Consider the following 15,484-nt stretch of genomic DNA (forward strand, 5'->3'; position numbering starts at 1 on the left):
CTCTCTCTCTCTCTGTTTCTCTCTCACTCTGTCTCTCTCTCTCTTTTTCCTCTTTTCTCTCTCACTCTCACTCTGTCTGTCTCTCTCTGTCTGTCTGTCTCTCTCCCTCCCTCTCTCTCTGTCTGTCTCTCTGTCTATCTTTCTCTGTCCTCTCTCTTCTTCTCTCTCACTCTCTCACTCTGTCTGTCTCTCTGTCTCTCTCTGTGTCTCTCTCTCTCTGTGTCTCTCTCTTTTTTCTCCCTCACTCTGTCTGTCTGTCTGTCTCTCTCTGTCTCTCCTCTCTCTCACACTCTGTCTCTCTCTTTTTCTCTCTCACTCTCACTCAGTCTGTCTCTCTCTTTCACTCTCACTCTGTCTGTCTGTCTGTCTCTCTCTCTCTGTCTCTCTCTCTGCCTCTCTCTGTTTCTCTCTCTGTCTCTCTCTCTGTTTCTCTCTCATACTCTGTCTCTTTTTCTCTCTCACTCTCACTCTGTCCTGTCTCTCTCACTCTGTCTGTCTCTCTCTGTCTCTGTCTCTCTCTGTTTCTCTCTCTCACTCTGTCTCTCTTTCTCACTCTCATTCTGTCTGTCTGTCTCTCTCTCTGTCTCTGTCTCTCTGTCTCTCTGTTTCTCTCTTACTCTGTCTCTCTCTTTTTCTCTCTCACTCTCACTTTGTCTGTCTCACTCTGTCTCTCTGTTTCTCTCTCACTCTGTCTGTCTGTCTGTCTGTCTGTCTGTCTCTCTCTCTAATCTCTCTCTCGCAAATTTTAAGAGTTACCTGATATTAGCTGCTTTTCTTCTCTTGTTAGCTCAAGGAAAGTAAAATAATAAAGCAAGCTTCAATTTCCACAAAAGGTCCTAATGAATTTGTTCAGGAAATAGAATTTGAAAAGCTTACACCAGGGAGCGTGATCATATTTAGGTAAATAGCAATAATTTCTACCCATTGTATGGAGTTTATTGGAATGGAAGACTAACATCTCTTATTTGGTGGTAATATTGTAGAGTTAGCCTGGATCCAAAGGCACAAGATGCTGTAGGAGTACTTCGTAACCATCTAATCCAGTTCAGTCCTCACTTTAAATCTGGAAGTCTGCCTGATGACAGTTCAGAAGCTATACTGAAAAACCCCCTTTTCGGTGTAAGTTTGTCTCTATGTTGAAACTTAACAAGAAGAGTAAAGTTACACAAATGTCTCCTTTGCTTGTTGTGTAGTTCTGTCCTGTGTTCAAAACAGCCATGATGAATTAGTAAGACAATAGCATGTTTGGCAATAAATATGATGTTACTTTTGGCCATTAATACTTTAGACCTTCGAGAAAGAGATAAAGGTTACCAAGACTTTCTGTACACATTTCTTGAAAGGAAATCTCGTTCAAATGATTCAGACTTTGGCATTAGTGTGCTTAGCAATGACTTGCTGCCAATCTTGTTCACTCTTGTTCAAAGACTGTTATTGTCTCTAAGACTGAACTACATATTATGGCGAATGTGTCATCACAGTTGTGCGTAAGAGATGTGGGTATTTTCATTAAATGTCACTGGTAGGATGTATTCATCCAATGTACGATCACAGCAGGGAGGGAGTGGAAATTTAATCTCCCCTTCTCCCCACAGTAGGCCTTGGGAAATCTATCCAAATTCAGTCCCAGAGGAAAGCTTCTTTTTGCATTTTCTCCCTGAGCAAATAACAGCTAAGAGATTATATTTTTGGAGCTTTAGTGAAAGAGACAATATTTTTAATATAATTATATGATTGCCACATTATTTTCTCCCTTGTAGAATGATTGAATTATAACATGCACCTGTGATTTAGCTGGATAAGAGATCAAAATGTGTAATTTTGGAATGACAAAATAAGATTCACTTTCATGCATCTCAAACAGACAGGCTGTAATCAGCCCTTAATAAGAGCAGAATAAAACTTGGTGAGAGCATTCTTGGAGATCTCAGCAGTATACTTACATCTTGAATGCATCCTCTCACCACATCTTAGGGGCTTATTGTAAGCCATGGCCCTTGGCCTAGATATTATGTAGTAACATATAGTCCTTGATTTAAGACCAATTGCTTAATAACCCTTCAAAGTTATGACGGACCCTCCAAATGCTGCTTATTACCCATTTTTTAAGTGAGGACAGACACACAGATACATACATAGAATCACATGATTGCATTTTAAGTGCTTGGCACCCAGTTCACCTTCGGAATGGGAAAACTCGCCATGGCCAATTCAATATAGCTAGATTACTACATTCAATTCACCATGGGACAATTCATTGCAGGACATCAATTCAATTTAATTATTTAAAATAATTACAAATTATTTTTATTTTTGTCATTTACATTTCATTTTGCCCTTCCTTTGGCATCCTATCTTTAATTATTCTATTCCACTATTTATTTATTTTTTGATACTAGTGTAACTCCTGTCCCACGTGGAGTTGTCCTGCGGTGAGTTGGTCATGCCAAGTTGTTGTAAACCCTTTACCTTTACAGCCAGTTGCAGTGTCCACAGTCACAGGACCTCAATTTGCAAGTTTTTTATCAGTTTTGGTGTTTATAGCAATAGCAATAGCAGTTAGACTTATATACCACTTCATAGGGCTTTCAGCGCCCTCTAAGCGGTTTACAGAGTCAGCATATCGCCCCCACAATCTGGGTCCTCATTTCACCCACCTTGGAAGGATGGAAGGCTGAGTCAACCCTGAGCCGGTGAGATTTGAACCGTTGAACTGCTGATCTAGCAGTCAGCTGAAGTGGCCTGCAGTACTGCACTCTACCCACTGCGCCACCTCGGCTCTGTAGTTTATTTCTAGTTGCTGGCAAAAACTGCCCATTGGGGAAAATTGATTTAATTATGATGTTCACTTAGTATCACTGTAAAAAATGTTGAAAATTCAGGTCCAATGATGATCATGACAACTTATAACTGGACTCAATCATGATTATGTTGAGAACTACCTGTAGGTCTTACATTATACACACCACCTTCATATGCTTGTTACAGCTAATTTCTGTTTTTTTTTTCTTAGTATTGCATCAAAATTAACATTGGCAGATCTAAATCAACTACTGTATCGTTGTGATGCAGAAGAACAAGAAGATGGTGGTGGATGTTACGACATACCAAACTGGACACCTCTTAAATATGCAGGCCTTCAAGGTGGAAATCTACATGTTTTCGTCTCAAACTAATTGATAATGAATATATATGTATTCCATTTCAAAATTTAACTTTCTGTATGTTTTTATTCTTATCCAAGGTCCACACTTTTTTGGGTGAGCAGGGTCAGGGACTTCTCTGACACCCCCCGCCCCCCTTTGTACGTGTGTGAGAGAAAGTGAATTTGATATTTTTAAAAATCAAAAGTTTTTAAAACTGCATTAAGCTACACATTTTAAAACATTATTTTTCAAACTGCATCAAGCCTATTTAAAGCCAGTGTTATAGTTCTTGAATGTTTCCATTGAGAAACTGTCAACAATCTAAGCCACAGGTTCAGGGGCCAAAAAAATATTTTGGGGAACCTCATGTGACATATCGTGCTATAAGTAGAATAGATCCAATAAAATCCATGCAATCCTGTTTGATCAATACTTGACAATACTTCCTACTTTAATTCTCAGTTTCTAGGATCTCTAGAAGTTAGAAAAAACAGAAGAATACTAGGACATTAATCAAAGCTACTGGGCTAACACATACTGGTAGTAAACCCTAGTTCTGTTGAGAATGATATATTACTGATTATTTAAAATTTTCAAACTAACTATAAATTTGTGTACATTTAAATTATGAGTTTTCAAAATAACTTCAATGTGATTTATATCTCTGTTTAATAGATTCTCATAAATCACAAGTAATAAACTGGTGAAATTCAGATACAAGTCTAAGAACCACGGCCTTTGTTGTTGTCATGTCTGAATATAGGATAATTTTGCAGAATATTTCAAACCTACACCTTAGAAGAAATTAAGATTTTTATATAGGTTTGTAGGCTGGTTGAAGGTAGCATAACACATTTTTAAAAGAAGTGCGTTTTTAAGTCTATATAAACATCCTAAATTATTTTTCTTTTAATTAAATTTAGATCTTTACTGTTTTCAAAAATACATGTTTCAAAGCTGTTTGTTTTTAATTTTTGAAATCTCAATATGGGTCAGTATGATTTAAAGTAGAGGGCGTCTAACCTTGGCAACTTCATGACTTATGGAGTTCAGAATCCAGAATTGGCTAGCTGGAAAATTCTGGGAGGTGAAATCCACAAATCATAAAGTTGCCAAGGTTGGACACCCCTGATTGAAGGCATACAAATAAATAACATGATAATGCATGTCATAGTTTTCATGACCTGCCGGTATATTATTAAACCATATTTCTGTGGATCCTCAGGAATAATGTCAGTGATGGCAGAAATACGACCAAATAATGACTTGGGCCATCCTTTCTGTGGCAACTTGAGAGCTGGAGATTGGATGATTGACTATGTGAGCAATCGCTTAATTTCTCCGTGCTGGAGCTTGCTCCGATGTAAGTTAAACTTCGCAAAAATACATTCTCTTTGTAAACAGATATTCATTTGTTATACATTAACTTACCTGAGAAACTCTTCTTGCAAACTTGAAAGCTAATATATTATTTGGGAAGCTTTGTACAATTATTTAACAAGGATTAACCTAACTTTCAGCACTTGTTATTAATCACAGTTTTAAATTTAGTATTTCTGTTTGTTTCCGTCAACTATTAGGTTGGGAAGTGGCTGAAAGCAATGTTTATCTACTTGAAGCGGGTCCCTCGTTATCTCATTCCATGTTATTTTGATGCTATATTAGTGGGTGCATATACTACCCTTCTTGACTTGGTTTGGAAACAGATGTCCAGGTATGCTTTTATTAGTATAGCTGTAGAAAGCCAGAGCATGATATTGTTCAGTTGTGTCAAGCACAAAATGTTTCATCTGTTTTCTTTAAAAGCACAGGGTGACTCATTAACGGCCCCTGGGATAATCTTGACCGCATTGAAAGATTATTTCCTTTTTTCTCCATATTAATTAAAGTAAACCACCTAAGTCATCTCTTAATTTCTGCTTGGTAACACTTAGCCAAATGTGTATGTAAGTATCCTAGCTGAAAAACAATGTGTTTCAGTTGATACGGTATCTTAATTGAATGTGAGATGACTAATAGTGATAGCTCATTCATATATTTTATTTGATGTGATCCGTTAACCGTCAGTAAACTGTTCATGGCTACTGAGCTTTTTAAAGATCATATAATGTCCATGAGACCATAAATGTGTGATCCTTCTGAGCTGTCTGTAAGAGTTGGGTCTGTGGGACACACTATTTGTGGTGGTTGGTGATTGCTGCTGTAACATATGATGAAGGTGCTTCTTGGGGATTACTGTTTATTGACCTGTGGTTCCCCTTAAAGTTTATTTTGTCATTGGTACTGTTCAACAACAAGGTGAAAGCAATCAGAACCCTTAAATGTTATCTTAATTTTGACAGTGGGAACAAACCAAAATTATATCAGGACAACTCTGGATTACTTTTGGATTTGGTAACTATTTTCAATAGTGAAATTGCATTCTAGAAAAGCGGGTTTACAATTTGGGATTCTTTTTTATTCTTAATGTCAGGCCTCAATTGCAGCAGTCAATCAAGTATCCATGCACTTAATGGCTATTTATTAGTGGAAGGTACAAACCAGTGGTGGGATTCAGCCAGTTTGCACCTATTCAGGAGAACCAGTTGTTAACTTTCTAAGTAGTTCAGAGAACCGATTGTTGGAAGAAATCTCCTTTTGTTTTTTCCCACTTTACAGGGCTAATCCTGTAAGGAAGGCAGGAAGGAAACAGTCTAGTGTTGTTTCTAGCCTAATCTTTATTGACCTGCTTACAGAAACTTCCTCTCAGGTTACCCTTATTACGTTGTAACAGCTAAGGCGAAGCGCCCATCGACTTGAGTGACCACCCAGTCATATGACCACTGAGTCCCACCTATCCAGACAGTCATTAGGGCAGAGAACGGTTGTTAAATTATTTGAATCCCACCACTGGTACAAACACAAAATGCTGCTTGCATTGAAAGAATTTTAACTGGTTATCAGGCACAATTTTAAAAGAGGGTTCACTTTTAAAGCCCTAAATGGCTTCTAGCCTGATTATCTGGGGGATTGGATCACCTAGTATGAACCTGCCCAGGTACTTAAAGGAGAGCATCCTTTGATCCCCCACACATTGGCAGAGGTTTAGCTATCTTGTATACAGGAGGTGGTGTTATGGGATGCTCTGTGCAAGAACAGTGTTTGGCACCCTCTCTTCCAGCCCTTAGGAAATCGGCAAAAATATATTGGTTTTGCCAAGATTCTAATTACAGTAAAAGGTACTTTATGGACAAATTGAAAATATCTTTACATTTCCATACATAGAAGAGGTCATCACGTATATTTGTGTTGTTTTTGTGATAACATTATCATGCAGTCGTGTTTATAATTCCAATATTATGCAAATTATGTATAGTAATGCAATTTAATTGGACATGATTACACAAGCAATGTAAACCACAGTGGAGATGAGGTCCATTGCATCAAGATCCATAAAATTGAAGTTCAGTGTAATTCTAGTGTCACTGATTTTTTAATTATATAGATTTTCCTGTTCTATCTTTTGTACTTTGTTTTATTGTTGTATTAGTGCCTTTTTGCTAGCTTGGTACCAGAAAATTTATGGGCTTGAAAGTGTTGCTTTAATTACAGCTTTGTTCAGAATGGTTCAACGTTTGTTAAACATCTTTCTCCTTGGGCTCAGTCCAGATGTGTGGAATAGGAAAATATCCATCTTTGCCACCTCTGTCTCCTGCCTTAAAGGATGTCCCTTATAGGCTGAATGAGATTACAAGAGAAAAAGAACAGTGCTGTGTTTCTTTAGCAGCTGGTAAGCAAGGTCATTGGTCCATGAAAGAATCCACCTTTAAAAAATTTTTGCATGTTTTGAATCTCTGCTAGCAGAAATGAAGCATTTATTTTTGGGCTCATGAACCTTGGAGATCTGGTGTTGGCCTTCAAGAAGAGCAGTGTAGTATAAATCTAATTAATCTGAGTGGATAGTAACAGTCATATTCCTTCAATTAGTTTCTGAAACTATACTCAGTACTTTTTCTGTCTCCCACTCTAAATTAAGAGATAACATTGGAGTTTGGACAGGTGTGTTAGATCTCTAAAGAAATTCAAAAATTAGGTGGTGTGATGTTTCCAGGACACTATCATCATCAGTAATTTTTAGTAGGATAGCTTGTGTTAACAAAAATAGATTCAGCAGACTCATTAGTTGATTCAGAGCCTTCTTTCATTAGCTGGCCTTAAGAATTCCTGCTTTCTAGAATTCCATTATCCTAATGTTTGATCGTACCCAAAGATGCTTTTTCAGGAGGCAACTGGTCTTCCTTGTTTTTCTTTGAAGACGTGTTCTTTTCAGCCAAGATTGGACTCTCCATCCTCTAGTCAGAGCTGAAGAAAGCTTTTTAGAGATGAGAAGCAAAGCATCTTCAAAGAAAAAACAAGAAAGTCCAGTTGCTTCCCTGAAAAAGCACCTTTGGGACAACCATGATTTGGATGACCGTGAATCTCCATAAACATGAGAGTGTTATGAAGAATCCACAGCTGAAATTAGCTCAACCCAGTCGTTCTCAATTGGAGAACACTATGGAAAATCTCCATAGACATTTAACTAGTTGGTCTCATCTAATAACATTTGGTCCCTTTGCATATCTTTCACGACCACAAGGTTGGATAAAATAGTTTATGTAAATCAGTTTCTACTGACATTCTTACATTGTATTTGACAGTCATTTGATGCTAAAATTCTATGAAACTGAAACTTACCTCTGTCAAAAGTATAAAGAATAGAATTGGAGCATTCGGCAAACTTTCTGGAACTTTACAAAACCTACATATAACTTTCAATGCTTCGCCATAAGCTATATTTAGTTCGTTATTTATTTTTATTGCTTTAAAATATAAAAACAGAAAACCAGAAAAAGAACAAAATATAACGATACTTTGTTAGAAATGCCTTGTCAAAGAAAAGGGGGAAAACATAGTAAAAAAAAATTTAAAATCCATACAAAGTCTACATCTCTTCGGCAACCCATTCATCAGATCTTCATTGAATGAAAGGTGCTATAAATTTATGTTTCCAATGCTGCAGTTATCAGTTTTTTGGTCCATAGTAAGAGTGTGGAACATCCATTTATGTTGGCCAGGGTTGTCCAATTACACCAGGTATGTAACCAGAAGACGTATTGTCCTCCAAAAAATTTTACCTTTTGTTGCACAATATATTTATTAATTCAATAGTAAGTGTAGGACATTGTAACACATTTGCTTTAAAGAAGAATTATCTTTATTACATTTCCCAAAAAACATATCTATAAAATAAAAGATATATAAGATATAATATAATAAAAATTCTATAATTGGTCTGTGTACCCAAGGGTATAATGTACAAGTGGCTGTTTGGAAATGATGTTTATATTTGTGGATTGTTATTAGGCATCTAGTAATTATATATTCTGTATTCTTCATTGGATGACTAGTCTACAAATATAGTGAGAGTTATAGTACTATGAATTGTGCTAAAAGAAAATATAAGTAAATATGTAGCTATTAGAATCAGGGTCATGTCAAATCTCATGTCAGATTTAGTGTTCCAGTGTCAAGCAAGAACCAAAATAAATTGTTATTTAGATAGAGCTTGACAGAATAGTGTTACAGAGATGATTTTAAAGTTACAGTCAGATACAAGTACAAAGATTTACAATATATACCGGTAATATTTTCTTACATTATTAAGAAAATGATGTGTTCCTATATTCCTATATGAAGTCCTAGTATTTCCTCTATATTTTAGGCCCTTTCTCCCAACAATTCATATCCTTTCCTAACTCATATTGGTTCCAAGTGAATGTTATCAAGCAGAGAAACAAAAGGTTCATCTATCTTATCCTGTAGATAAGTCTTGCTAGCTAATGAGAGTAAGGAAGGTCCCAATATTCATTTTAAAAAATAAATAAATTAGGATGACTTTGTGCAGATGGACATCATCCAAATTGAGTTACTCAGAGGGAATGGAACAGTGTGTGGCTCAGCCATAAATATAAAGTAAGCTGTTTTTTGAAAGGTAGAGAGCTATTAAGTTCTTAAGCTTTACATCTGCTTTGTCTCTCACTCTCAGGTTTACCTCATTTCTCATCTGGCATTTTCCGTTGCTGGGGGAGATACCTTTATTGCACTGAGAGGACTGATGTTAGTTACTGGACGCTACTTAGAAGCAAGGTAAAGCAGTTACAGATGTCAATAGTATCTCTGTTGGTCTCTGTCTCTCTCGCCCTCTTACCTACCTATCTATGGTTCACCGACAAATGCACACCCGACAAAAGCACAGCGAGAAAACCATGAGGTTGAAATCGCGCCCACAGAAGGGCGCTGACAAATGCGCGTCGATGAAAGCGCGCCATCAAGAAACAATGCGAAAACAACGTAATAATAACGTAATAACCCTAACTCTAAACCTAACCCTAACTCTTACCTTAACCCTAATCGTGCTTTTGTGGCGCGATTTTGTCGCGCTCTTTGTGGGAGCGCTTTCGACCTCGTGGTTTTCTCGCCGCAGTTTTGTCGGCCCGCTTCTGTCGTGCACACATTTGACGGGTCACGCCTATCTACATATCCACAATCATAGTCCTTGGTTTACAACCTCAACTGAGCCCAACATTTCTGTTGTTAAGTGACACAATTGTTAAGTGAATCGCTGCAGCCACTAAATTAGTAACCCGGTCGTTAAGTGAATCTGGCTTCCCCATTGACTTTGCTTGTCAGCAGGTCACAAAAGGTGGAGTCCCCCTTGGGACGCAACAATGGTCTTAAACATGACCATTGCCAAGCAGTCTGAATTTTGATCACACGACCATGGGAATACTGCAAAGGTCGCAATTGTGAAAAACATCATAAGTCACAGTTATTCAGTGCCGTTGTATCTTGAATGGTCACTAAATGAACTGTGTAAGTTGAGGACTGGTATATTATATGAACAGAAAACGAAAATAGAAATTTGTATTGGGATAAATAAGATTCTAGTCATTTAAAAGCATGCTTTATGTGTACATTTTTGGTTTTCCAAATAGAAAGGATGGAATTATTTTGTTTATGGTACCCATCCTAATCTGCCTGAGTGCCTTTCAGAAATCCTCTGGAAGGCTCTTATTAAACAGAATGATTTATCCATGCAAGACTAAATACAGATAGTCCTTGTGGGATCAGAAGCTTCTTTACTAAGTGATGCAGTTATTAAGGAGCATCTCATGACCTGGTCTATTTGCAACCATTTTTACTTCACATACTTTTTAGTGAAATGTATAGAAAACTTGAAAGCCTACCATTTTATCTTCACTCCCTTCTCCATCTCTCTGGTTTCAGGAACATAATATTAGCATTTGCCGGCACCTAAGGCAATGGTCTCATTCCCAATCTGCTTGGCCAAGGTACTCATGCCAGGTACAATTGTCGTGATGCTGTATGGTGGTGGCTTCAGTGTGTACAAGATTATTGTAAAACCGTTCCAAATGGCACAGACATTCTCAACTGTCCGATATCTAGACTGTATCCTACTGATGATTCTCTACCTCAGCCAGAAGGCAAAATGGTAAATTATAGCTTCTGTCTTTTTAGCTCCGTTCAGTCCCTTACATGTTTTATCCGTGTGTTCGTTTGGGAGAGGAATCTTCTAGTTTTGCGAGTTGAGTTGAGTTTGTGAGTTCAGATTATTGCTGAAGTAGATTATCCTTTATGGCTAGGGATGTCAAATTCAAGGTGGCCCGCAGGGTGCTTAAATTTGACCCGTGGGGGCCACCCTGGAAACAACAAAGGACCAACCTGCAGTGCCTCTGCCAGTGAAAATGGAGCTCAGGAGGTCCATTTCGGTGGCAGAGGATTGTAGGAGCCCGTTGCGGCCACAAATGGAGCCCGGGAGGCAGTGGTGGTTTCAAAATTGTTCGAACCTACTCTGTGGGTGTGGCCTCCTTTGTGGGAGTGGCTTGCTTCCCATGGTGACTGGATTGGGAGTGCTCTTCCACCCATGTGACCGTATATGAAGATGCCGATGATACTTGTCAGAACCACCTTAAATTACCTCACACACAGCACTGGCATGCATAAGAATATGATGTCAACTTGCATGGCCCTCCTGGCAGAGGTGGGTTCCTACCAGTTTTCGCACCTATTCGGTAGAATAGGCATCTTTGGTTTGCGTTAAAACAACTTCAACACACGCAATGTTCTGATTGCACCACAAACGCAGTAGTCTCCTTACCTTTCACAGAGCACTGAGTTTTATAAATAGGAGCATGATAGTGTAGAATAATCATATCCAAGGACCAGTGGTGGGTTTCAAAAAATTTGGAGCCTCTTCTGTAGGTGTGGCCTGCTTTCCGGGTCCACTGTGGAACCTCTTCTAACCGATTTGGTAGATTTGACGAACCGGTTCTACCGAATAGGTGCGAACTGGTAGGAACCCACCTCTGCCGGGAGGGCCATGCAAAGCCTCCCTGAGCTCCGTTTTGACTGGTAGAGGGCTGCAGGAAGCCATCATAGCCAAAAATGGAGCCTTGATAGTGAAATGGAGCCCAACCCAGCCAGCCCCCCCCCCTTCCGGCCATGCCCCTCCAGGTCAAACACAAACCTGATGCGGCCCTCAATGAAATTGAGTTTGACACCACTGCTCTATGGTGTTGTGAGATGCCTGTTACTGCCTGATGCTATTATGATTGCAAAAATCCATCTTGGATTATTATGTTTGGTGACATTTGATAACATAAAAAGGTTTTGTCCTTAACAGAGGTTGAGAAGAAATTTCTCTTGCTCTGCAGTTTAATATAAATGCAAACACTTGCCCGAAGAACTTCAATATTGCAGTATTACTTTCATTGACATAGTCTTACTGTTGTAATCAAATTTGTTAAAAGACAAATGTTAAAAGGAAGTGGAATTGTTCTCAGTAAACCAATTGTATATATTATTACACTGTAGTGTTGAAGTATTTCTGACCTGCTTCAGAAGGAGAAATACTGACTATGTCTGTCTTCAGTACCTTAAATTTACACTTGATATTACATAGTACAAAGGACCACTTTAAAGTTTTGAGAGTCAGTTTGGTTAAGCCTAAGGCATCAGACTAGAAACCAGGAGGCCGCGAGTTCTAGTCCTGCCTTAGGGCAAAGCCAGCTTGGTGACCTTGAGCCAGTTACTTTCTCTCAACTCTAGGAAGGAAGCAATGACAACCCGCTTCTGAAAAACGTCAAGAAAATCAAAATCTCTAAGATTCAAAAACGTTTGAATGTGGGGGAGGGTAATAAAGTGCAGAGGTTAAAGTGTTGGAGTGAGTAAAGTGAGGATGTTCAGTTTCAAATTTATTTTCAGGCAAATTCACTCACCAGGCCCCGCCATTCTTTATTAGCCCAACTTAGCTCATAAAATAGTTTTTCAGAGATAAAATGAGTTTTATGTAATCATTTTGAAATTCTGGGGAAACACAGGACATAAATCCAACACACACTCTCTTGGGAGTGAGTCCATTGGACTTGCCTCTGAATAGGATGTTCCTTTACAAACTTAATGTTCCTTGTTATGTGTGTGTTGAATTTACGATTTTTTTTATTCTTTCCTCCCAGGATCAGCCATTATATGAAGTGATCCAGGAAGCAATGCAAAAGCACGCCCAAGGCATAGATTTCCGAGAGAGGAATGCTGGCCCACAAATAGATCGAAATATGAGAGATGAAGGTACATATTCTTTTAACTATTTTTTTAAATGGATGTTTATTTTTTAGCTTCCTAAAATATCTTGAAATAAAGTAAGATTTTCTTTAAATCCCTTAAAGATACACTTTTCCGTGATTTAGAGCACGGGTGTCAAACTCGATTGCGTCACGTGACGTCACATGACGTACCGCAATGTTTTTTGCGTTGTAGGCAGGATGGGCGTGGCCTACTCACGATGCATCCAGCTGGCGGGCAGCCAGTTTGACACCCCTGAATTTTAGAGAAAATCTTTCATATCACTGTGTTGTCAGTTAATATAATTTGGGCTGCCATAAAAACCCCAGTTCATTCCGAGTGGATGCACAAAGGGCAACATTTTTATATGGCTTTCCTGGAAAACAAGCTGGCATTTGTGTTTTGTAGGCTTTAATGTAACTGCAGGAGTGGACATGGAAACAGGCTTTGTCTTTGGAGGGAACCGTTTTAATTGTGGTACCTGGATGGATAAGATGGGAGAGAGTGATAAAGCTCGCAACAAAGGAATTCCAGCAACTCCAAGGTACTACATAAATGGTTGTAGCTTTGTTGGCACGTTAAAGGCCTGATTGTAATTAACTAATTAGAAATCATTGTAAAAATATTGCTGTGAACAATGAACAAATGAATGAATAGCAATAGCACTTAGACTTATATACCGCTTCATAGTGCTTTTACATCCCTCTCTAAGCGGTTTTACAGAGTCAGCAAATTGCCCCCAACAACCTGGATCCTCATTTTACACACCTCGGAAGGATGGACGGCTGAGTCAACTTTGAGCCTGGTGGGATTTGAACTGCCAAATTGTAGGCAGCCGGCAGTCAGCAGAAGTGGCCTGCAGTACTGCATTCTAACCACTGTGCCACCAAGGCTCAAAATGAATGAATGAATGTTTTTATCACAATCACTGATCAGAATTGCAAAGAAAAACATAAAAATAATAAAAAAGAAAGTGAAAACAAAGTAAAATAGTATAATTGGTGATGGGTTTGTTAGTAGATAATAAAAATCTGCCTAATTTTCAGGGAGTGTTTGATAAATTTATTTGTTGCCCATCTTTCTGTGAGCTACTCTGGCTGGCTTACAACAGTCAAAAAAAGGGGGGAGTGATAAAAATATAAATACAACAATAGTAAAGCAATGAAACACATTTCATTTTTTTTGTTCATTTTCATTTATTAAAATTTATAGGCCGCCCTTTTCCCTGAGGGGACTATTATTTGAAACAATAAAAGTAAACAATGAAATTGCAACAGTATGAATTAAAAGATGGGCAGCGGGGAGCAGGAAGCACAGGTATTACAAGCGTTACAAATTTTAGCTGTCTTCAAGGAGGCTGAATCATAGCGATCTGATAACAACAATATATAATAAGAACCGAATTTACCAAGCAAGGAGCTGTAAGTAAGATCCTTGAGCCCTTATAGAAAGTACAGTACAGCAGGACACGAACTGTGGTTTCAACCGGCCCTTGTCCACGGTGGCAAAGTATCAGCTCATAAGGAATTCTTTTGTATCATCCCTCAAAAATTGCTCTGTGGAGAGCACTGAAGTGTGCTAAAGTTAATGCTCTTCAGAATTTGGAAATAGTTATGTGGTGTTAAGTATCTCACTGGTTTGTGTAAAAGGGATTGACTTCTGTGAAAAACATACTTAAATTAAAAAAAAACTGGTCCTGTTGGACTTTCACATTTTTGATACATTGTTTAAATGTGCTTAGTGCATGCTTATAACCCATCATGCAAAAGTTGAGAAGTTGAAGTTTTTGTAAAGTTGTCCTGAACCATATTGACTTGTAATTGTTCACAATAAGGAACTCAGACCTGTGGGAAAGAACAGTAACTTCAACCGGCTTGGTATGATACAGGTCCATGCACCTATTTTGACTTGAGATAGCCCTGCCTCCTTCTTCCATAATATTACATTTTTGAAAGTAAAGGGCTATCTGGAATATAGCCATTAGGAATTTAGGTTGAATCTTTTCAAGAGGAGTACAGAAAATGGCAACAGCACTTGGACTTATATACCGCTTCACCGTGCTTTACAGCCCTCTCTAAGTGGTTTACACAGTCAGCATGTTGAATTGAATTGAATTGAATTTATTATATTTCTATGCCGCCCTTTTCCCCAAAGGGGACTCAGGGCGGCTCACAATCCAAGTCAAGGGGGGGGGGTACAAATAAGGAATAAAAAAGACGGACAAAACAATACACAATTTAAAAGCACACAACAACCATATCATTCGAGTGGGGACAAAAGCTCATTAGCCCCAGGCCTGTCGGAACAGCCAGGTTTTAAGGGCTTTGCGGAAGGCCTGGAGGGTGGTGAGGGTTCAAATCTCCACGGGGAGCTCGTTCCAGAGAGCCGGAGCAGCCACAGAGAAGGCTCTCCTCCGGGTGGTCGCCAGTCAGCATTGGCCAGCGGATGGAATTCGGAGGAGGCCTAATCTGTGGGATCTAATCGGTCTATTGGAGGTAATTGGCAACAGGCGGTCTCTCAAGTACCCAGGTCCAATACCATGAAGGGCTTTATAAGTGACGACTAGAGCCTTGAAGCGTATCCGAAGACCAATAGGCAGCCAGTGCAGCTCGCAGAGGATAGGTGTAACATGGGTGAACCGAGGTGCACCCACGATCGCTCGCGCGGCTGCATTC

The 15,484-nt window shown here is 38.8% G+C and overlaps 1 protein-coding gene across 1 annotated transcript in view; it reads left to right on the forward strand.

Moving 5' to 3' along the window:
* Nucleotides 1–15,484, forward strand: part of AGL (amylo-alpha-1, 6-glucosidase, 4-alpha-glucanotransferase) — a 60,930-nt gene that overhangs the window by 28,717 nt on the left and 16,729 nt on the right. The window contains 13 exon segments of the mRNA XM_032219047.1: nucleotides 788–900; nucleotides 984–1,117; nucleotides 2,989–3,144; nucleotides 4,372–4,487; nucleotides 4,489–4,509; nucleotides 4,727–4,860; nucleotides 6,738–6,774; nucleotides 6,777–6,915; nucleotides 9,214–9,253; nucleotides 9,255–9,314; nucleotides 10,455–10,680; nucleotides 12,704–12,815; nucleotides 13,218–13,353. Coding sequence (XP_032074938.1) covers nucleotides 788–900; nucleotides 984–1,117; nucleotides 2,989–3,144; nucleotides 4,372–4,487; nucleotides 4,489–4,509; nucleotides 4,727–4,860; nucleotides 6,738–6,774; nucleotides 6,777–6,915; nucleotides 9,214–9,253; nucleotides 9,255–9,314; nucleotides 10,455–10,680; nucleotides 12,704–12,815; nucleotides 13,218–13,353 — 1,424 coding nt within the window.

The sequence above is a fragment of the Thamnophis elegans genome, chromosome 5 (genome assembly GCF_009769535.1).
Source record: "Thamnophis elegans isolate rThaEle1 chromosome 5, rThaEle1.pri, whole genome shotgun sequence".
Lineage (NCBI taxonomy): Eukaryota > Metazoa > Chordata > Lepidosauria > Squamata > Colubridae > Thamnophis > Thamnophis elegans.